The sequence below is a fragment of the Rosa chinensis genome, chromosome 4 (genome assembly GCF_002994745.2).
Source record: "Rosa chinensis cultivar Old Blush chromosome 4, RchiOBHm-V2, whole genome shotgun sequence".
In the NCBI taxonomy this organism is placed as follows: domain Eukaryota; kingdom Viridiplantae; phylum Streptophyta; class Magnoliopsida; order Rosales; family Rosaceae; genus Rosa; species Rosa chinensis.
This window is the reverse complement of record NC_037091.1, coordinates 54,560,345-54,583,085: the sequence shown is the minus strand read 5'-3', so window position 1 is coordinate 54,583,085 and position 22,741 is coordinate 54,560,345. Positions and strand designations below refer to the sequence as shown.

Below are 22,741 nucleotides of genomic sequence, written 5' to 3'. Positions count from 1 at the left end.
TTCCAGATTGCCTACATACCCTTGCGAGATCAAAGCACATGTAGTTCCAGACATTTGGGATTTAGATGGGTAGATGACCCATTTATTTTTGGATTTGTGTTTGAGATATTTGTGAGGGTTTAGAGCCCTTGAATTTGCATTTGGGTAATTTGGGAATGATTTGATTTTTCTGGTGTTTGGGTGAATTTGACTGGTGGAGTCAGGGATTCGATTTGAATTTGTGGTTGCATCTAGTAGGTCGCTAGATTGCCTACATACCCTGTGAAGGGATCAAACCATTGTAGTTCATATATTATGGGATTTTGGGATTTTTCTTGGTTTTGTACCAAAAGGATATTTTTTAGGTTCCAGATCATTTTTTACGAAACCAAAGCCTGGGTATTTGGAAATGAAACCCATAGCGTCATGCTTTGCCGAATTCTTCCAACGGACCCAAATTTTGAAATGGGCTTCTTTTGTACCCTCGCGAATCATATTCTTGATTCATGAAGCTCTCTTGACCCCACATTTAATGCGGGGACATTTGATGCACCGAGTGAACTCCGAGGCTCGATTTTAGAATCCGGAGACATGCATAAACTTTATTTTGAGCATCAGGACAGACACCCCTCAAAGACTTCTCAAAGGCCCAGCCTTCTTGGAGGCCCAAATCTGATAAGGACACCCAGCTGCAATTTAATATTTTTTCAATTCTTCTTTTCTATCCCCGTGCTTCGTCTTATCCCCAAACCAGGAAGAACGCGAGCTTGGGTTTGTACCATTACCAGATCGAATTAGAGATGGACTCAAAGTCCGAAATCAACTTGGAGAGGCCAACACATGCATGGGTCTCCAACGGAAAGTCTCTGAGTACCCGAAGTTTGAAACTTGGCCAGTTGCTTTTCTCTGTGAAGAACCAGGTAAACCTCTCTCCCTGCCTTCGCTTTTAGCTCTATAATTCAGAAGGCTAGATACTGACATCCAATTTTCTTCCATAGCATTTTACAGCAATTTTGGAAAGAGTGGAGCTCTGTGCATCGCGGAGCCATCCAATTCGAAGATTGACACATTGTGGGTAAGGCCAAACCCAACTGACTTGAATTGATGGACATTGACCTTCTTTGTTTTGCTCACAATCCCAGTACAAGAGTTGGACATGCTAATTAAACCTTTGTCTTTTATAGTTTAATTAGGCTATGCTTTGATCTGTGGCACCATCAGAACCACCATCCTTCTTTTTCCTTTTATATTGTTTTGTACTTTGTCAACTTTTGCAATTGTCTTGTTCTCATTGATTTCATTTAATTGAAACAAAACTGGAGCCACCGCCAAGCTCTCATTGACTCTTCAAACTTGATTATAAAATCAATGCCAGACCTTTCTTCATTTTTTCCTCTGGCAACACCTCATCAAGCTTGTAACTTGTGCAATTGTTAATTAAGCATTTTTGTTTTGTTCTCAGCTTAATTAAGCTTTCTCACATGGCCCGCAACATTGCCAGAACTTTCGTTTTATTTTTTATATTGCTTTGTGCATTTGTGAGTGTCTGGAATTGATTTGTTGACATTGACCAAGACTTGGGTTAAAGCTTCATCTTTACACAAGGATGTCACCGCAGAGACTTTTGTTCTTTAGCTTTTTTTTTTATATCAGCACCGCTTCGATTTCTTGCAGCAATATTGGCTTAAAACTTGCTACAGCCTTTGAATAGTTGAATTTGATTTTTCCAAAGGACAAAATGGTCTTGACGCTACCGCATTCTATCATCCAAGGGTAGCAATTCACCATAATCAAGTTTTGAACTTTGTTTTGCTATTCCACCTCATTCTACTTTGCTTCTTCTGTTTATACTTGTTTGCACCTTGACACATCGCACCCGAGAACGCAGGCTTGTCATTTTGCTTTTGTCATTCTCGTTGTACTTGTGCAATTTGATGGAACTCTTCTGCAAATGCCACCAAGATATCATTCTTGCTCCCTCTTTGTTTGCTTTGTGCCATATTGCATATTCTTCAAACCAGGACTTGTTAGCTTCTGGAATTGTTTTGTCGAACAATGTTCTTGGTTCTTTGTGAACGTGAAGACACTGCACCCCATTGTAACTTTAGGACCTTGACAATACCCCTTTTTTGTGTACAGGTACGGAACAAGGAGAGCAGCTGCAGTGTCGTAAATTGTTGAAATTCCAGAGCCTTGATTCCGAAGGTGAATCCTTCATTAATTTCTTTTAGTTTCTTTGCACTGCTTTTGTGTTATTTGAATTGGTGCTCTTGAAAAAGAAAATATGGAATTTGGCGCAGGCTATTTGGTTGTGGTGGTTGACAGAGGGCAAGGGATGGTTATGGCCTTTGGTTTCCTTTGTTGCCATTTAGCACCATCGTACTGCAGCAGGTTTGTATTTGCTTTGCTGTTGCTGAGAGCGAGTTCGGTGAAGCATCGTAGCTATGAAAGCTTTGGGAGACGGGGCTCCAGCATGGTCATCGGGACGCTGCCCGGCATGGTCATCGGGTCGCTGCCCGGCATGGTCATCAGAGGCGTTGCTCCGGCATGGTTTCATCGGGACGTTGCCCGGCATGTTGGCTTTGACATCATTTGACACCCGAAGGTGCTGTTGTGAGGAGGGCTGCGACAGAAAAGAGAAGGTGGTGGAGAGCTGGTTTCATCGGGACGCTGCCCGGCATGTTGGCTTTGACATCATTTGACACCCGAAGGTGCTGTTGTGAGGAGGGCTGCGACAGAAAAGAGAAGGTGGTGGAGAGCAATGGAATGAGGTCTGAACCTTCTGTCTTCCAAGCTGCTTGCTGCTTTCTCCTTCTTGTATTTTTTCCACGCTGCTGTGCTCCGTTGCGTCCTCCTGCTGCCTCTTCACGTTGCGGCCCCCCTTTTCTTTCTTTTCATGTGGTGCTTATATACTGCACTAGAGATGAGTTTGGCTTGTGTACCACGTTGAAAGTTTTAGAGTTCAACTTGAAGTGAAATGGCTGGACACCTTATCTCCTTTCTCTTTTGACGTCCAGGTTGAAACTTTTTTGTAACTGCTTGTCTAGAGTTTCAAACAAGCTAGAAGTCAGATGCAAACCCAATACAAGTAGCTTAAAAACTCTACAGTTTTTTTTTGTTTAGAGTTTTATTAGCTAATTAACTTGTCCGTCCTTTTTCTTAATTAGAGGCTTTTAAACTTGTTTAAATAAAGCACTCATATTTCTTCCATGAACGAAATTCATTGCAATTGGGTCTGCATTTTTTCCATTTCAACAGTATACAACAATGGCTCGCATAATCTTGCTGACGTCTTTGATATACATTGAAATAATGGAGATAGAATGATGAATTTAGAGAAATAAATAGAATGCGGTTAAGGTCAAATTCAAATTTGCTCACCACTAATACTTTGGTGATGATATCACCACTTAATACAAAACTGCCACGTGTTATAAAATATAATTATAGTTTATCATAATGTTTTATTAAAAAATTATATTTTAAATATTCAATTAATTCTATATGATGTAACAAATTTTAATAGGGTGATGATATCACCACAAAATAAAAGTTGTGAGCAAATTTGAATATGTTAAGGTCTGCCCCATGAGAGAAATTTCTAAAGAGAGAGGGTCCTCCTCTCTAGAAATCTTCTCTAGATCTGCCATTATTTTGAGAGTCCACCACCACTCCCACCCCACCTGCCACCACCTCCACCACTGCCCCCATCACCTTCACCTTCACTTCCATCTCCACCTTCACCCAATCTCTTTTCTCGACCAAATCTGCTCACTTCATCATTTACCACCTTCCTCTCTTTCCTCACCTGAGATTTCCAGTGATGGAAAACTCCATATTCACTACCTCTCCATTCCACGTTTTCTCCTTCTCCACAGACCAATTCTCCTCTCGAGTCACCAAATTTTTCTCTCTGAGTTCTACCCCCAAATCTGTTCATGCTTTCTTTGGACGGGATTGACTATGGTTGCTTCCAGATCTGCTTACTTCTCCACCACATCTAGGCAAGCTTTCGCCCGTTGACGGATTTTTGTCCACTTTAAAGAGGTTGTCCAAATTGCTTCGGCAATCACACCCTCTACGATTACTTTGTTTCTCTTGGGCGTTCTTGAGCCCTGTGTGTGTTCCAACAAGTGGAGGAGGAGGCATGATTTGGTTCTACAGTGGTGGCTTATGTTCATGGAGCGGCATGAATGCGGCGGTGGTATTTCTTTGTGGCAGCAGATTCGGTGGCTGTTTGATAGGATTAGGGTTTGTAATTTTTCTTTGGGCTTTTGGCTGGTAGCTAGGTTTGACCCATTGTGGGTTTTATTTTATGTTTGTTGGGCCTATGTGCCTCTTTATCTGGGCCTATATGCCTCTTTTGCTGAGGTCTTATGTACCTCTTGTATTTTGTTTGATCATTTGGATATTCTAATACAATCATCGACTAAAAAAAAATAAAAGGCGGTTAGTTGTATATAAACCTATAACAAAAATGTAACCACCGACCATACTAGACTGAAAACGAACAGCAAATTGAGAGAAGCATTATTTCTTTTGCATTCTCGGTTACTGAATTTAATGTGTCACTTTTCATCTTTTACATGTTCAAGTTTTGATTAATAGATTATGTTCATTTCAGGATAGATTAATTCGAGTCTTAAAGTTCTGCAACGTGACTCAAGGCCTACCATCAAGTGGTGAATTGTAAGAATGGACAAAATAGTATGCGCCCAATGTATCACCACCTAAATGGAACTGCCATCTTACACATCTCAAGAAGACTAGCCAAATTCCAACCTCAATCTCTGATTAATCTTGAAGCAAAATCCAAGTGAGTTTTCACAAATTGAAAAATTTGGAGCTAATTAAAATTCTAGAGTTGCTAGCATTAACTGTGGAGAATTAGTTGATTCCATTGCATTCGGTTCGTCCCTTCTACTCATTCTTGGAACAATGATAATTTCAAAACCGCCAGCGTTAGGTACAAGCCAATATTTATCAACATGAGCATCGAATCGAAATAAATAATGTTTTTGACAAGCTGCTTCTAATTATGATAAAAATTGATGTGCACAACATCGTATGATTTATACAAATACCTGTATATATCGACATTCTAGCTCTTAGTGGTAAAACGATTCTTCTTAAGTGAGGGAGTTTTCCTTTATTTATTTATTTATTTATTTTGGGTAGATCGAGAATGTATATATACGGAGTTTTGAGGAAGAATCTATTCGTCTTTGAAATATATCGTTTCAGTTGATCTAGACTGACATGAAAACCTTATTATAAGTACTATTGCAAAAGCAGCCATATCCATTATTACTTACCTGCTACATATATATATATATATATATATAATATATATAGATATATATATATATATATATATATAGATATATATATAGAGAGAGAGAGAGAGAGACCAATACAACTGATTAACAAGAATCTGTAACGGACGGACGCACATTTTTATTTTGGTTCAAAACTAGCTAGCAAGCTATTACACAGTAATTTACAAAGCACAGCAAGCATGTAATTGTCACTGCAAAGTGAACTGCTATTATTTATGAATCAGAAAGGTGTAGATTTGCATCTGGTCAAAATATGCTAAAAGTTATCAGTAGACTTCTCAATAGGATGAGAATGCATGCCTTCATACGTAGTCACCACAACTCCTTCATCCTTGGTTAGTCTCTGAACTTGCTTTTTCACATTGCAGCCCTGATGCGTGCACCGATAGTAGCTTCTACAGTCATTAAATAATAAACATGTTAGAAACTAGTAATTAACTAGTTATCTCAATTGTCGCATACATTGATCAGTAAAGTTAATTATCGGGAACATGTAAAATGGAAAGGCAAATTAACAAGCATATAGGTCAGAACTCAGAACTTCAATAACTTTATATTTCTTGAGCAGACATCCTGATCTAAGGAAGGCCCAAGACTCATAAATCTGCAACTTGAAACATTTGAATCCAACTTGCCAACAAATTAGTGGCTCACTCAACCCAACATAAATACACTGATAGTGAAAGGAACAACGGGAGTCTAACTATATAAACTGGTCTGCAGCAGTTTTTTATTCAGTAATAACCACAGGAAACTGTCCACTTTCCTAACCAACAAGTAATGTCCAGTACAATAGAAAGTGTATGGAGACCTACTCATATCAAAATATAATTGTATCTGCTGATTTAGTTACTCTACCTTTGGATATTGTAGGATCAGACCCTACATTATCTAATGAAATTATTATGGGAACCGTTACAGGAGACTTGTATAATTATATCATATGCATTTTCATAATCATATAGAAAAGAGAATGATATCAGACGAATTTAAGCAATAAGACCAACAAAGCTTTAATCCCTCGACCAATATTAAATGTTTCTTAGCATCAAACCAATGACCTATCCACTTGAAAAATAAAACTTATCCTTGAGGGTGATGCTGAGGGTAGCTCGAGTGCTGGCCTTGACGACTTTGATGGTGTCACCTACATAAGTCAGTGATAACCAGTGAGATGCAAATAAACACACTGAGATGGAAAAACAAAATTTCTCATGCATACATACATCATACAAGCAAACACATATAATACATGCATGTCAAAGGCCATCGATAGCCTTAAAAATCATTTAACTAAAAGACCAAAAGTAGACTGATGTGCATAGACTTGGATAACAAAGTTTACCAAAGATGAGGGTGAGGCTGGCGGTAGTTCATGAGATCGCCTAGAAGAGTTGAACGGTGATGCCTAAACATAATAGAAATAGAGTCAATATGATGCCAAATATAACATTGAAAAGCGTGTTATTAATATATAAAGTAACAGAATCATACAAGCAGTGAAATTTTGAACAGAAACAATAATTTGTTAATGGGATAACAATGCTGTATTTAGTTGACTTTTTCATACAAAGCAGTGAAAAATTCTATGAAATAAGACATAAGAAATGGTCTGCCAGTAGTGTTTACAGGAAAAATTCAATACATGCCTGAATACGTTCTGTGGTTCTGCTATTTTCCAATCTCTTGGCATAGTCACACAACCTCCACACTCCATCATTAGTTGAATCCTAGAGATGTCAGAAGGCCACAAAAATTAGAATGAAACTCTATCTAGCACCAAGATAATGGATCATGAAGTATATAAATCATTTGTCAAAAGCATATATATCTTGTGGTCAGTAGTACCATAATACCAGCTTGCCTTCTATTCTGTTAATCTTAGTTTCCTGAGACAAAAAGGAAAAAAGAAAAGGAAATCAGACTTCGAATTCATATCCGTGAATTAATCTACTTGTATGAGAACAAGAAACACACACACACACACAAAAGATAAAATAAAAAAAAATCAATTACCAGAGCCAGCACTGCATGTTGAACTTTTCTAAAATCCGTGCTGATGGAATCTGTTTTTCCTTGTAGTTCAATAACCTGCAAATGGCTTGAAAAGGTTAAACTTAACAAAACCAGAACAATAAGAAAGAAAAAAAAATTAAGTAGCTCATTAGTATCTGACATTGGACATCTGGACCTTGACCCTCCTTTTGTAATTCATTTTTATTCCTAGGATACAAAATCACCAACTGACAAAAAGACCACAACATACAGTCCCAAAAAGAGCAACTTTGAAGTGAAATTTTTAACATGTCTCATATGAAACAGAAGTAGCAGGTGAATTCTGCCCACTAGTGCAGGAAAGAACTTAGAAAGCTACGAAAAAACTTGAGCGCTTTTAATTTTTCGAAAAAACTTGATCGCTTTTAATTTCTAAGAACTCATAGGTATAACCGTATAATCAGTTTGGTGACTACCTTGAATGCACCAGAGACCACATCAGATACACGTCCTTCCGTAGCAAGGTACGAACCAAGAATGCCTGCAAACCAAACACAAATCAATTGATTAGAAAGCATGTCCGTTCAGTCCTGACAACAGAACCATCTGATACGAAAACCAAATTGATAAGAGCCCTTTACACAAAGCCAGTAGCTAGAATGCAAATGGGAGTGGACAGACAGGTGACACATTGATTTAGAAAAAAAGCACGTAGCTTGCAAAAGAGGGAATCGCTTTTAATCGATTTTAACTCAAAAATGATTTCCATTTGCATCTATACCAATCAATGTTCATTTGTTCAAAAGAAACAGAAACTAAGTAGATATTACTTATAAATAACAGAATTCAATCTTACAGCTCTACAATTTGTACAGCTCCAACTAGTTAATAATCCACAAACAATGCCAAAACCCTTTTCATTGGATTGTTTGGTTTAGGATTATTGGTCTCAATAACCCTTTTCATTTTTTCCCACATTTTTATGTAAATGTTGGGTCTTTAGCTTCATTTTGATATTGGCTTTTGCTATTACTATGTTTGTCTCACTTTCTGCAATCAAGTTTATGTTTTTGCTGCTAAGGTTTGGAATTCTCAGCAGTATATATTATGGGTTGGCATCAAGTTTGGTATTTGAGTCCTGGCAAAAGCATATTGGTATTTGAATTTGATTTTCTTTTCTTCCTTGATAGGCACTTAGATGGTACAACAATATGCAAATGTCATCCACTACAAACTCAATTTCTAGATTCAAAATATTTTGCACTCGCCAAGGTAAGTACAGACCTTTAATTAAGTGTAGTCAATTAAATTTGGATTTGTTTAGGATTTGAATTTGTCTATGGATTTGATTTTTGAAAAGATCTTGCAATTTTGTTTTGATTTGTTGTGCACTTGTGCATTTTCAGCTTTGTGATCAAATGATTTGCAGTGACACAGAAGTTGTAACATGGGAAAATAACAGAAAACACAACTTTTTGACATCAGTGCTAATCCTCTATTTCGATGACAAGGAAGGCAGCATTGAACCAGCAGCATCATCCATGGAGACCTTCAACAAAGAGAAAACAGACAAGTGTGATGACATTTTTAACTGGAGGAAGCAACTTTTTGGACAACCTCCACAGCTGTTAACTACCAGGCTAACAACCTTTTGGCATACACATATGCTAACAGACATCATCATCTGTTTTTGACAAATACATCAAGTAGTGATTGTAATTAAGTTAGCCTACAACTGTACCTATTTTTTACAAGCTGTTCGAACAGCAAATGCAACTATTTTTTAACATTACCACAATTTCTACATTAGTGGTGATGTTACTAAAACATGATCTATATTTTCTGTTATAAAACTTACTTTTCAGCTATATTCTGCATCCTTAAACTTTCAGATTCTATTCCAAACCCGCATCAACGCGCGGGTACCAATTCTAGTATATATCTATATTATGTATTGGAAAGCTCGTAATGACCTTATCTTTAAAGATAAAATACATATTCCAATTCAAATAGTCCATGCTACAGCCCGTTATCTATTTCTTTATGATTAATTATTCCAATCCTAATCCTCCAAGAAGAATTTGTTCTCAGACCTTACTCAAATGGCAGCCACCTCATACCAGTTTCTTGAAATTAAATTTTGATGGTTTAGTTTTACAGAATCACAGTAGTGCAGGAGGTTTTGTTTTTAGGAACGCACAAGGTGAGCCTCTTTTAGCGGCTACGAACCACCTTGGCTCATATGATGTCTTTACTACTGAGGCTAATCAGGCTATATGGCTCTTAGAGCAGGCTTGCATGCTGCTTGGTTGCATGGATTTTCCCACATTGAAGTTGAAGGTGATTCTAAGCTTTTGGTTGACAGTATAACTAGTCGCATTCAAACGCCCTGGAAATCAAGCCTCTAGTTCAAGATATTCTCAAATTGGCCACTTTTCTCGACTCAGTTTCTTTTACCCATGTGAAGAGGGAAGTGAATTTCTTAGCTGATGGTGTTGCCTATGTTGGCCATCACTGTCCTGCTCAGAGTTGGAATAAATCTTTATCCCTAGCTGCTAGTCATGCGTTTCTGTTTCTAATCTTGGTTGTGTTAGAGGGTTTGTTTTGTAATTTTCTTCACTTTGTCGGAAAAAAAAAAATTTATTAACACAATCCAATCACTGAGTTTCTTATTCTATATAGGAAGTAGATGATAGTTGGGATAAACAATTTCTTCCTCTTACTTTTACGTTTAGGAGTCTCTGATTCGTTGATTCTAAGTAACTAAGTAAAACGACGAAAATCATATAGATTTGGTCTTGAGTTGGTTATAATAGAGCTAACATAGATTTACAAGTGACTCCCACGTCAAGAAAGTTACTAATTAAATTTTTTAACCTACATAAACATATCAAATTTGCCTTTATCGATCTCCCACATCAAAGTATATTTTACAATAATGTTTGACTCGATTCTAGAACTGACACTTTATGTTGGAACCCAAAATTGAATCGATTGGATCGATTATAAGATCTACAAGATTGAATCATTACCTAGTACTATTAGTTAACTAGTTCGGTCTTCACCAACAACTCATTGATTTTTGCATCAAATGAATTCTTGTGCAATTATACAACAATAGCTCGCATAATCTTCGCTTGCTTACGTTTGGGATATACATTGAAATAATGGAGATAGAATGATGAATTTAGAGCAATAAATAGAAGGCTGTTAGTTGTGTATAAACCCATAACCAAAATGTAACCACTGAACATACTAGACTAAAAACAACAGCAAATTGAGAGAAACATCATTTCTTTTGCATTCTCGGTTACTGGATTTAATGTCTCATTTTTTACATGTTCAAGTTTTGATTAATAGATTGTCTTCATTCTAGGACAGATTAATTCGAGTCGTTAAGTGACTCAAGGCCTAACATCAAGTAGTGAATTGTAAGATTAATAGACAAAATCGTATGCGCCCGAATATATCACCACTTAAATGGAGCTGCCAACTTACACATCTTAAGAAGACTAGCCAACATGCACTACACCAAAAATCGCATCAGACAACGGCAGAAAACCGATGTGGGATTTGGAGTCCCACCGTTGTAGAGTGAGCCGTTGTCTGATGAAAAATCAGACAACGGTGGAACACAGTTGTGTGATAAACATACAGACAACAGGTATGTGTTATAACTGTTGTGTGATAGCTCGGCAGATGCCAAGCGCAGCTGCGCAGCAGTTGAGGCGCTGTCTTCAGACAACAGTACCAGTTTTCAAGCTGTTGTATGTTAAGTTTGTCAGACAACATATTTTTATTTCATCTGTTGTCTGATTGATCTTCAAACATCAATTCTTGGACTATATATGTTGTATGATTAACTTTTGGGACAACAGAGTTCAATTACTTCTGTTGTGTGAGTATAAATTAGAAGACAGTGATTTGTTATAAACCGATGTGTGATGTCAATGACTGCAGTGTGTGGTTGTCACATTTTTGGCCATTTAGACAACATTGAGTCGTCATTATATCTATTATATTGTCTGATCATTTAAACATCCATTCTTGATCATTTAAACATCCATTCTTGAATTAAATTGTGCATTAAATTGGTCCATCTACCAAATTAACTGTAGTTCATCAAATGTAAACTTTGCAAACCATCAAAATGAGTAATCTAACCAATACTTTAAACTTCAAAAGCAAAAATGGTGCATTTCCCAATCATCCAAGCCAACATTTAAACAAGAAAAGCATTCTTGTGCTTGGGACATCAAAAGCTGATACACATTTATATTGTTCCAAAACATGGCACATATATGGTGCATGGAAATGTACCATCTACTTGGGTCTGTTTGGGTATTGTGGTTCTTCTTCTTCACAATCTACAAATGTTGCAGTAAAGAAGTTTGCTTTTTGAAAATGGAGGACTTGAGATGTTAAAGACTTGAGCTTTGAGGCGGTTTTGCTCATTTGGATAAGTGTTCCATACCTTGCCACCACATATGAAAAAAAAAGAAAAACAAAAAAATTATGTAGATAGAAAAGATAAAAATTGTAAAGCATCATAGTCTCCAATGTAACAGAAAAGCAAAAACAAATTGTAAAACATCATAGTCTCTATGTCATGCTTTCTACCTCTAACAGAAGCACTAGTCATATAAGCAGCAGCGAGAAAGTTGGGTAATTAGTTAAATTCAAACAGACAATTCCTACCATAAATACATTCTCATAATGGCCAGGTGATATCAGGCCAAAAAAAGTGGCAGAGAGATAATAGAAGTCTGCCGATTTCAATTTTTTCCCCAAAAGGCACAACTAAAAGTTTCTTAAAAGTGAAACTACAAAAACTCATCTCCAAACAGGGGTTAATGGTATCAAAGATGATATGCCAAAAAATAGAAGAGCATCAGAAAACAAGTTAGACGGCTTATAAGGTTCAAACTTATTGATACAAAACAACATCTCAGTGTACATGCTTGATAGGTATTAATGGCATCAATATGTAATTTGCAGTAGTTGCAAGCATCAAAGGTTGTTTTGTATGACGAATTATACCTAAGATCCTAGGTGCTAATGGCATCAGTAACTTGTAATAGTTGCAAGCATCAAGCAATAATTCGTTGTATTCACCAAATACTTGACAAAAATCAGAAGGTACTTTTTTTTTTTTTCTTTTTTCTTTGTATTGAACTAAACTTGAGCCATTATTGTGACCCATGTACACTTTTAACTACTCTGAAGTCCAAGACCCTCACTATTCTAATAAAGAACAAGATGCAACTTACTTGAATATGCAGACTTTCCCATTTTAAGTTCCTGCAAGTAAACAGCTCACGGAATGAATTACTTGAATTATCTGAAAAGAATTAAGAACTGCAATGAAATTCTAATTTTCATTGTACAAAAGTGACAGCAGATTAGTCCTTATATTGTCCAGTCCAAAGACAAACATATATTGCCCAGTCCAAAGACATCTATTAACAGAACAGATGAAATTAACTAACAAGCAAAGGCCTAAAAAGCTAGCAGAAATAGCTGAAGGTGACGATAATACTTAACACTCAAGTAAAATGAACTGGTAATACTTACATGCTTCATGCTTGTAACGGGTTATAGAAAAGCTTTAAGGAATTCTGCACAAAGCTTTAAGGAATGATGCAAAGACAAGTTCTCTTTGAATTTCATGCTATAGTTGCTGAGCTGCATCCACATACCCATTGAAACCCATTAAGACCCATGAATATAATTTTTTTTCCCCCTTTCAAACCCATTGAAACCCGCAGACCCGTAAGCTCATAAGCATTTTTTTTTTTATAACTTTTTTGAAAGCAACTGGAACCAGTTTAGACCTATGTATATAATTTCTTTTCTTTCGTCCGATTTCTTCTAGAAGCCAAATCATCTCTTTATACATTTCCTGTTGCATCTTCTCTTTCCTCCGTAGATATAAATTGGGACTCATCATTTATACTCATCTACAAAAAAGAAGAAACATACAGAGGTTATTAACTAGCAAAGGAAATATAGAAAAATTACTGCAGATTAATAGGCACCATACTCTCTTCCCATACATATAAATTATAACCAATATGTTCAATGAATCCCTATATGCCTCTTGGAGCAACCATTCAGATGCATGGTATGAAATAGAGAGGGATGGAATCTTTTAATCATTTCTTATTCTAGAAATTCTAGTTTTTGGTTTTCATAGTGGAGCCCAGGTTTGGTCATGAACCATAATCAAACTACTATGATACTATCCACAAACCTAAACTAAACGTATACACATAATCATCAGTACACTGATATTAAACCCCATATAAGCATCTTAGACAAATAATGCGCATATTCACAACATGCTTCCAAACTGTTATTTTAATATGCTTCCAAATTGATATTTTAATATGCTTCCAAACTGATATTTTGCATTTTCAGTTCCTCTAAACTCAGTATCATGCTTCCAAACATGACCACTACTACACCAACTTTCAACTTTTGTCTTCAACTGCTACACTAAATAATCCTTGCGAGAATGATCACTTCGAAACTCAACTATAATAAATCTGGAAACAAACACATCTCATGGAGATCAACGAAACTCACCTCACTGATAATGCAAATGCCTAAGACCTCCCCTCTTCCGGACTACTTCGAAATCCAGCTTCTCTTCCTCAGTAGCATCCCAACTTCCACTCCAGACTACACACAAACAAGCACGCCACCACTACTCAAAAAGGCACAAATGCTACAGTGCAAGCTCACACAATGCAAACTTCCTTCCCGGTCCAAAACAAATCCAACTCTCTGCGCCACCAAACACAAATCAAAACCACATCAAAATCACAATGAAGAATAATTGATATGGGTATTAACATAAAGAAATCAAGTTAAGAGGGGAGAGTGCAAACAACAACAAAAAATAGAAACTATCTTTTCGTGCAAGAGCCACCGATAGAGAGAAAAATTACGAATGAAGTAGCTTTTAAACAAAGGCATGCACTAAATGTTTATAAGCAACTTAACAGAATTCCAAAAACAGAAGAAAAGCTACAGAATTAACTAAACAAAGTCAATTTAAGTTACAGAAGAAAAGCTATTTGCCAACAATTACTTTGAGAACTGAATACCTGAAATATGGTAATGAACGAAGCATGTAAATAAGATGGTGGAAGAATCAACGGTTCTATATACTAGTCAAAACAGCCAAATAGCTCCAAGAATCAGAAACACCAAAGCCCAGCAACTTAACAAGAGAATCAGAGACTCACTGAGCTTGAAGGAAGAACCCAGAAATTGAACCAAAGTCTTCTGCTTTGTTGCTTGACAGCTTGAAGAGGAGTCAAAGCGAGCAAACCAAGAGTGAAGAGCCGGCGCCTTTGACTGGAAAGTGAAAACCCAGAAAGAGTTTGTGAGATTGTGAGAATCATGATTCATGAATGCCAGAAATTCGATAAACCCAGAAGTTCGACTTACCAGCAAGGCAGCAAATTAGCAATGTCACCGTTGTCATGGCGTCACCGACGACTCGGAGTCGGAGAAAGGCTGATAATAGATGGCCCGTGCGACCATGTCGCATAGAGAGAGAGGAGAAATGGCCTTCATCACACCCAGAACCCTATCTTCGATTTGGGTAAATTGGGATTAAGTATGAAGAGTTAAAAAAAAAAAAAAAAAAAAGGGACTGAAACGCCTAGTCGCCGACCCGCCCAGGACTGAACCCTATCTTCGATTTGGGTAAATTGGGATTAAGTATGAAAGTACCCATGATGCCGCCAATAGCAGCATCCACTGGTGACGATGACGATGGCGGCCTCGACGAGTACGAACTGCTTGGAGAGCCAATCGTGGAAGCCATGCTCGAGAGTGAATGGTACTGGAGATTGAAAATTTAAACCCTAGAAAATTGGGGATTTCAAATTCAGCAGAGTGAATGGGGATCCGGAAGGGACATTGGAGGCCTAACAATGAAACCCTAGTCTCGTTGTTGTTGAAGGAAAGTGAATGTGATTGAGAGAGAGAGGATGGGAAGGGATCTGAGGTAGAGTTGGTTTTTGTTTTGGTTTGTCGGGGTCGGGTTAGAGAACCGTGGGAAGAGAGGGGTAGGCTGCAGGCTCTTCAGCCTCTGAAATTATCAAAGTGTGTTTTTTTTTTTCGGTGGTTTAAAGCTATTGGGCTCTCACTTGGACAATATTAAGTCTTTAGAGAAGCCCTCACACAATGGTTTTCTAATTTTTGTTGTCTGAATGCCAAATTTTAAATTTTGAGTTTGCCTCCCCTCTTAAACTGGTTGGGGGGAAATGGCTGGGGAGGGGGGGGGGGGGGGGGGAATGGCTGGAAGGACTTGTTTCTGTCTTGTGGTACCAGAAAGCCAGGGCTTTGGAGGTGGTGGATTTAGAGTTTAGGGCTTCAAAGTGGGCGTAGCTGTGGAGTGAGTCGAGGAGAGAGTCGGGGGTCAGATAGCTGTGGAGTTGTGAAAAGAGAGAGTCAGGCTAGACAAGCCATTAGTTGATGCATATATGCATGTATAAGGCATCAGACCACGTTTTCCATATACATGTTGTCAGATTCTGCACACATTAAATTTGAGTTGTGGCAGCAAGGAGGGAAAGTTCCCGCTACTTGTAAGTAAAGTTCAGTTTGGGAGTGAAGGAATGAGTGGCATATGGAGACGCATCGAAACCTCTAATATATTTTCCTTGATCGTACAACACAAAAACAAAAACTGTTGTGTGACAATTTGCAAACTTCACTCATACAACATATATAACTATTCTGTTGTACAATGAAGTACCAATTTGGAGCCAAATTTGGGGTCGATCTAGGAGGGAAATCTGCCGCTAATTTTTTTTTCATTCACACAACGAACTATTCTTATAACTGTTGTGCAATGATCTACTAGCTAAAAAGTTTAGAATTTTAACCACCTTATACAACGCAAGTTTTGTAAACGTGTTGTGTGATTCACTTTTCTTCATCACACAACACTTTTTTTTTTTTCGTTGTGCAAAAAGTGTTGTGTGTTTAAGTTATTGGTGTAGTGATGGCCAAAAGAAAACAACGAAGACTAGCCAAATTCTAATTGCTTAGGTTAATCTCTGATTAACCTTGAAGCAAAATCCGACTCCACCGTACTAGTTAAATCCAAGTGAGTTTTTACAAATTGAAAAATCTGGAGCTAATTAAAATTATAGAGTTGCTAGCATTAATTGTGAAGGAAATCTTCAAAATTAGTTGATTCAATTCCACTGCATTCGATTCGTCCCCTTGAACTCATTAATTAATTGTTGATATAATGATCATTTCAAAACCGCCAGAGTTAGGTACAAGCCAATATTCAGCAACATGAGCATCGAAGCTAAATAAATAATGTTTTTGTCAATCTGCTTCTAATTATGATAAAAATTGATGTGCACAACATCATATGATTTATAGAAATACGTGTGTGTATATATATTGACATTCTAGCTCTTGGTGGTAAAACGATGTAAAACGATTCTTCTTAAGCGAGGAAGTTTTGATTGTTTTTTTTTTGGGTAGATCAAGAATGCATATATCGGGAGTTTTGAGGAAGAATTTATTCGTCTTTGATACCGAAAAAAGATATCTGTGAGGGAAAATGGAACACGTTTAACATGTATTCAAACAAAAGCATATTCTGCGTTCAAGCATGGTCGCTAAGGGTGGTGGTCCCCCACTCCCCTGTCAACAACTGACTTTCTCTTTCATTTTCAGTCAATTTTGTCACCATACCACCACCCTATATTCCCATCTATATGCATATATATCTTCTCAACTTCTCATTATATGCATATATAATGCGGGAAGCGTGAACACGATAACAAGAGATTTCGTCAAGCGTCGAAAGTCATATGAGATGAGTTAGAATCTACTAGCAATTACGGATACAGCCGTAAGAAACATAGAGAAAACATGATAGCAAAGGCTTCATCAAGCGTTGAAAACCATATGAGATGAGCTATAATCCACTAGCAATTACAGGCACAGCCATAAGAAACATAGAGAAAACATGATAGCAAGAGGCTCCATCAAGCGTCAAAAACCATATGAGATGAGCTATAATCCACTAGCAATTACGGGCACAGCCATAAGAAACATAGAGAAACTTTTCTAATATTTGGTTTTTTTTATTGATAACTTGAATGAAAATTATAATCTAAGAGGTTAGTTCTTTTTTCAATTGAGATTGGATGGGTGTTCAGTGCCGTGGCTACAAGATCGAAAAGAATTCCATTTCCTGTGAGATGCCAAAAGATTCCCATGTCTTTCTTGGTTGGACCAACCCAACCGGCGATTTCTTACAAGTCTTTTTTCTTTTTTAGAGCAAGAAGCGGAACTACAAGTGAATCTTAATCATTATGCCTTATATAGGGCACATAGTATAAATCTAATACAACTAAAAAACATAAAGAATAATTTATTGTAGACTAAAACTAGGAAACCTAATTAAACCTGATTAAATAAAAATCAGAAATAGAATTATAGATACTAAAGAATATTACGCTTGGACCTCAATCAAGATTTTGCTCAAGAATCCCGATATAAGAGTAATTTATGATTGATTCCATCATTAAGAAGCCTATTTGAATACTAATTTTCAATATTCAAATTATTCTTCTTAATGTGAAGACGCTTCTTTCTTTTTGAGATTTTTTGTTGAAATTTTTGCTAAAATCTCATCCTACATCAATATATATCTTCTCAATTTCTCATTAAACCTTAAATCTTTGCTGGCTTGCTGCATGTCGTACGTTGTACATGTTCGATCATACATGGATATACGTATATCCAAGGTAATGTTTGATCATTGCTGGAAATTAAGAACACTTTGTTTTCATCAACGAAACATATATACAGTGGAATGTATATTTATATCGAATTAAGGTAGAAAAGAAGTACAAAATTGAAAAAGTTAAAGGGTAAAGTTTTTTTTTTTTTTATAAACTCTGGAGTGGATCGAAATTTGTGACCAAGCTTAACCAACATCTACGTTAACCCATATTAAGTAGAGTGAAAAAAAAAAAAAAAAATCAAACATGACCAAAGAAGTTATCAAGCTAATTTATACTTGCACCGGTTTTACTATATATGGATTAATTACTATCTGCGCAGGACATATAGCTTGGCAGACGTCCTGCCATATAGTTCACGAGTACGCAGATATGTGTTGTAATCTTAACTAATCAGCTTTGTTCTTTTCATAGGTCCCTCTTCTTTCTGGTAAAGATTTGACATCATCGCCTTTTGGCAAACCTAATTAAGTTACTAGCTGATTGAGTTCCGGGGGATCAAACTCGAGATGTTTGATGTGTTTGGTCCCTTGAATGTGCATTGATGGACGTATCACTCAACTTTGCATTTCATATTACCTGTTTAAATCACAACAGGAGTGACTAATATAATTAAGAGACAATTGTATTTTGGGAAAGAAAAAAAAATTGATGGTATAAGAGGGAAAAAAGTCCCTAGAATTAGGGTAAATGGTCAAAATTGGCCAAAAATCATTCAACTTACCCCAACAATAGATTTTTATTCCCACTTAACCATTTTAAAATAAAATGATAATTTTTGCCTTCGTATAATTAAGAAACTGTGTCCATGCCACTCTTTCCTCATTGTCCACGCCGCGCGGACTACTCTCTCTCTCTCTCTACATCGCCTAACCTATCTACCACGATTGGAATCACCTCTTGAAAGAAAAGTGCACACAATTCAAAATTAAAGCACAATCCGACCATCACCTTGTAGACGAAATCAAACGCCGGATCGGACAGTGAAGACGACAAATTATCCCAAAACACCTCACAAGCATATTGAACGAAGGAAACAATGGATCTCGATACCTGCCTGCGGTATCTGCCTTATTCCTATCACTACCATGGTAGTTGTCGGCCTGGCGTGGTGAGATCGGACCAACAAGGGTCAGAAGACGGAGTTTGACAGTGCACCCTCTCTCTATGAGTTCGACGCTCTTCCTCTGCCAACGACGTAGTTTTTGCCCCAAAACAGCAACTGAGGGTCTTTCTCCAGTCCTGGGTCTTTCTCCGTTTTTGCCCCAAAACAACAACCAACAAAGAAAAATGAAGAGGTGGGTGCCCAGAGCATTTTCTGTGTGCCCAAATAATTATTTTATTTTTTTTGGTAAAATGGGGGCAAGGAAAGAAAAAGGAAAAAATAGTTTTATTGAGGACAATAAAGGTCTATTGGGGGGCAATAAATATTTTGAATTGATGCAATCTCCTCTTCTTTTTCCTTAATTAAAGTTTTGTTTGTCTAATTTTAAGGAGATTAATTCACAGTCCGGCTACCGAAAGGTCTATTAGGGAGTAATAAATGTCTATTGGAGGGAAATAAACCTCTCCGACCCATATGAGATCTCCGCCAAACTCTTTAGGGACTTTCAATGAGGTTTCATAAACTTTTATTGCCCCCCAATAAAGGTCTATTAGGGGGCAATAGAGGTTTTATTTGGGGGGCAATAAAGTTTTATTTGGGGTGACCTATGAGATCTCTGACAGCCTTTATGGGGACCTCCAGCGAGGTTTTTAGAGAAGTCCGATGGGTAGCGATTGACGACTGGATTCTGGTGACGAGAGTCCAGCGAAGTCTCCTATGGCTTCTCTCTCTTCAAATTTTTTTTTCTTCTCTATATAATAAAGAAGTGAGAGCAAAATAGTCTTAAAAAATAAAAATAAAAATAAAAACTTAATTGGGTATTGTCTTTATGGGTAAGTGGGAAAAAAAATAAATTGGTGGTGTAAGGAGGAAAAAAGTCCCCAGAATTAGGATAAGTAGTCAAAAACCCTAGTATTTTATTGAACTAGCTAATTAGCCAGTTTTAACCGTACCCCCCCCCCAGTTAATTAACCTGGCTAATTACCCATTTTTAATCCTCTTTCACATTCTAATGCTTGCATAGGTATTAGTTTATGCTTGTGTGGATCGACCTGTAAGATCTGGTGTCAATGCAAGAGTCTGTACAAACCTAAAATCAACGGAGAGAAGTGGGGATAATTTGAATTGAGAACCGATCAGAGACATGCCCAAAATTAGATCTGCTTTGAAATAGATCGTTTCAGTTGATCTAGACCTACATGAAAACCTTATTATAAGTACTGTAGCAAAAGCAGCCATATCCATTATTACTTACCTGCTAAATAGAGAGAGAGACTTTAACTAAAGAATCCAATACAACTGATTAATAAATAGAATCTGTAAGGGACGTACATTTATTTTTGGTTCAAAACTAGCTAGCTAGCTATTACACAGTAATTTACAAAGCACAGCAGGCATGTAATTGTCACTGCAAAGTACTGCTATTATATATGAATCAGAAAGAAGTGTAGATTTGCATCTGGGTCAAAATATGCTCAAAGTTATCGGTAGACTTCTCAATGGGATGAGAGTGCATGCCTTCATATGTAGTCACCACAACTCCTTCATCCTTGGTTAGTCTCTGAACTTGCTTTTTCACATTGCAGCCCTGATGCGTGCACCGATAGTAGCTTCTACAGTCATTAAACAATAAACATGTTAGAAACTAGTAATTAACCAGTTATCTCAATGCATGCAGATTACTTAACTTATATGCGTGTTTGAATATTACTGGCGCATGTATTATATATAAAGCTGGGACTTCTAGAAGGAGGGGTTAAAAATTCAGTAATCTACTAATTAATTTCCCTTACTATATATATATATAATACATATGTAAGGATAGATCGATCTGTTTGTTGCCTTCTTATTATCTTCACATCTCAATTAATTAAGAAGATTATACATTGACTAATTATTATTAGCAGCAGTCATCAGAATGCAGCACGCCAAGAAGGCAGGCAAGCTAGCCATGCTTGACTCCGGGGACAAGCTCCATTTGCTAATCCATGTGCATGAGAATGGCTAGCTCTATAAATATATATATATATATATATATATGTGTGTGTGTGTGTGTGTGTGTGTGTGTGTGTGTGTGTGTGTTTGTGTAATAAGCACTATCTTCATTTCTTACTGCAGAACTGCAGGAGTATGCAAATCGATCTAGCAATTAAAGCCACATATGATAATATGAGATATACACACACACACACAAACTGCTAGCTTGCTTTTAACTGTGAATTAATGTTGTACCTGTATAGCTTCCCACTTTCCCCCAATATAGATAGGCTTTGTATGTTAATCTCTTATACATTTCTTCATTTTGATTATGTCTCCGAAACCGGCCACTTAGTATGTATAAGAAGTAACGTACATGAGGTTTTCATACATCGATTGCAATCGAATCCCTGGAGCTATGCATTGGATACCAATTATAGCTACGACATCATGCATGATCATCGTAAGCGATCGAATACTAGAGTTTGTGTAATCATTATTCATTACTTGATCTCTAATGAGTTAGTTTCTATACGTATAGAGATCAACGATAATGGGTATATAATTATTAAGGACTAATCCGTAGCATGTGGCATGATTAAACTGATCTGGATGACAACAGTACTTGGTAATTTAGTTGAAATCCATGTATTAATTTTAGTCACCGTGTAATTAATCAGATATAGACATGTAATCGAATTTGATCAACATGTTATCTTCCTGTCGATTAAGTTAATATATAGAATAAATTGATGTAGAAGTCCCAATTAGTTCGAATCTCCCCTCTTCTTCCATGAGATGAGATGAGAGAGAGAGAGAGAGAGAGAGAGAGAGAGTTAATATATATGATGATGAACTGACCTTGGGAATTTGTTGTTCTTGACTGCTTTTTGGCCATACTTTCTCCACCTGTATCCATCGTCAAGTATATCGACTTGGCTCCTGGTCTGAAACGCATATCTCGGCTTCCTGATCTTCTTCTCTCCCTTCTTCATCCCTGCCCTTACTGCTGTATTACTTTCACCCTCCCCAAAGCTTTTCATGCTCTGGGAAATACTACTCATGCTGTTGATACTGTTCGAAACCTCCATCTCTGACATCAGTCCCAAGAACCCATTTGACTTATTGTTGCTAGCTTGGTACTGATCGTTACTATAAGCATGATGAGGATGACTGTTCACCATGTTCAATGACAGAGAGGAAGCAGCAGCAGGTGGTGTAGTTGATGAAGAAGAATAAAATGTTGGGTAGGTTTCCATCACAAAACAGAGAGGTAGAGAAAGAGAAAGGAGTCCAATGGTTATAAGAAAAGTTGGGAAGATTGATTCAAGATGGTAGTGTGTGGTTTATATATAAAAGCTAAAGTTATTTGAGGGCTAATCTAATCTATATTAGAATCAATTAATTAAATAAATTAAAGGCAGTGAGAGGCGGCTCGATGGCCCCTAGAAGCCTGTAGTTCTTTGTCCCATGTTTGGTGTCGTAAACGGCACGTAAAAGGAGAGTGATTGATATTAGTTAAAGATAAATTATAATGGTCATTCCAGAAAGAG

At 37.1% G+C, this 22,741-nt stretch overlaps 2 protein-coding genes and 2 long non-coding RNA genes across 9 annotated transcripts; 1 reads left to right on the top strand and 3 right to left on the bottom strand.

The window, feature by feature from the left end:
• The first annotated feature begins 714 nt into the window (after positions 1-714).
• LOC121052755 lies at positions 715-3,157 on the top strand. The gene is made up of 4 exons (XR_005810119.1): positions 715-899; positions 978-1,054; positions 2,119-2,184; positions 2,280-3,157. It is a non-coding gene; the product is annotated as an uncharacterized LOC121052755 (long non-coding RNA).
• A 3,725-nt stretch (positions 3,158-6,882) lies between these two features.
• On the bottom strand, positions 6,883-8,898 carry LOC112199570. Its single transcript, XM_024340567.1, has 5 exons — positions 8,841-8,898; positions 7,790-7,854; positions 7,335-7,409; positions 7,167-7,207; positions 6,883-7,048 (listed from the first exon to the last, which is right to left on the bottom strand). Exons 1-5 carry the CDS (start codon positions 8,896-8,898, stop codon positions 6,883-6,885), a joined length of 405 nt encoding a protein of 134 aa, XP_024196335.1.
• Positions 8,899-11,382: 2,484 nt separating this feature from the next.
• On the bottom strand, positions 11,383-14,800 carry LOC112196215. 6 transcript variants are annotated; one of them, XR_005810091.1, is made up of 7 exons: positions 14,772-14,800; positions 14,567-14,678; positions 13,902-14,102; positions 13,148-13,273; positions 12,888-12,998; positions 12,584-12,772; positions 11,383-11,787 (listed from the first exon to the last, which is right to left on the bottom strand). It is a non-coding gene; the product is annotated as an uncharacterized LOC112196215 (long non-coding RNA). The 6 variants fall into 6 exon arrangements; XR_005810088.1 differs by having other exon boundaries at positions 12,584-12,654; XR_005810090.1 differs by having other exon boundaries at positions 12,584-12,614.
• A 5,682-nt stretch (positions 14,801-20,482) lies between these two features.
• On the bottom strand, positions 20,483-22,521 carry LOC112200810 (probable WRKY transcription factor 75). The gene is made up of 2 exons (XM_024341820.2): positions 22,050-22,521; positions 20,483-20,824 (listed from the first exon to the last, which is right to left on the bottom strand). Exons 1-2 carry the CDS (start codon positions 22,445-22,447, stop codon positions 20,647-20,649), a joined length of 576 nt encoding a protein of 191 aa, XP_024197588.1. The 5' UTR covers positions 22,448-22,521; the 3' UTR covers positions 20,483-20,646.
• Between the last annotated feature and the right edge of the window lie 220 nt (positions 22,522-22,741).

Coding starts and splice junctions, on each gene's coding strand:
- LOC112200810 (XM_024341820.2), bottom strand. CDS start 22,447: ATGGAAACCTACCCAACATTTTATTCTTCTTCATCAACTACACCACCT. Junction 20,825..22,049: donor AAGAACAACAAATTCCCAAG/GTCAGTTCATCA, acceptor TAATGACTGTAG/AAGCTACTATCGGTGCACGC.
- LOC112199570 (XM_024340567.1), bottom strand. CDS start 8,898: ATGTCATCACACTTGTCTGTTTTCTCTTTGTTGAAGGTCTCCATGGAT. Junction 7,855..8,840: donor CTCCATGGATGATGCTGCTG/GTTCAATGCTGC, acceptor TTTGGTTTGCAG/GCATTCTTGGTTCGTACCTT. Junction 7,208..7,334: donor AACATGCAGTGCTGGCTCTG/GTAATTGATTTT, acceptor TTTTTGTCTCAG/GAAACTAAGATTAACAGAAT.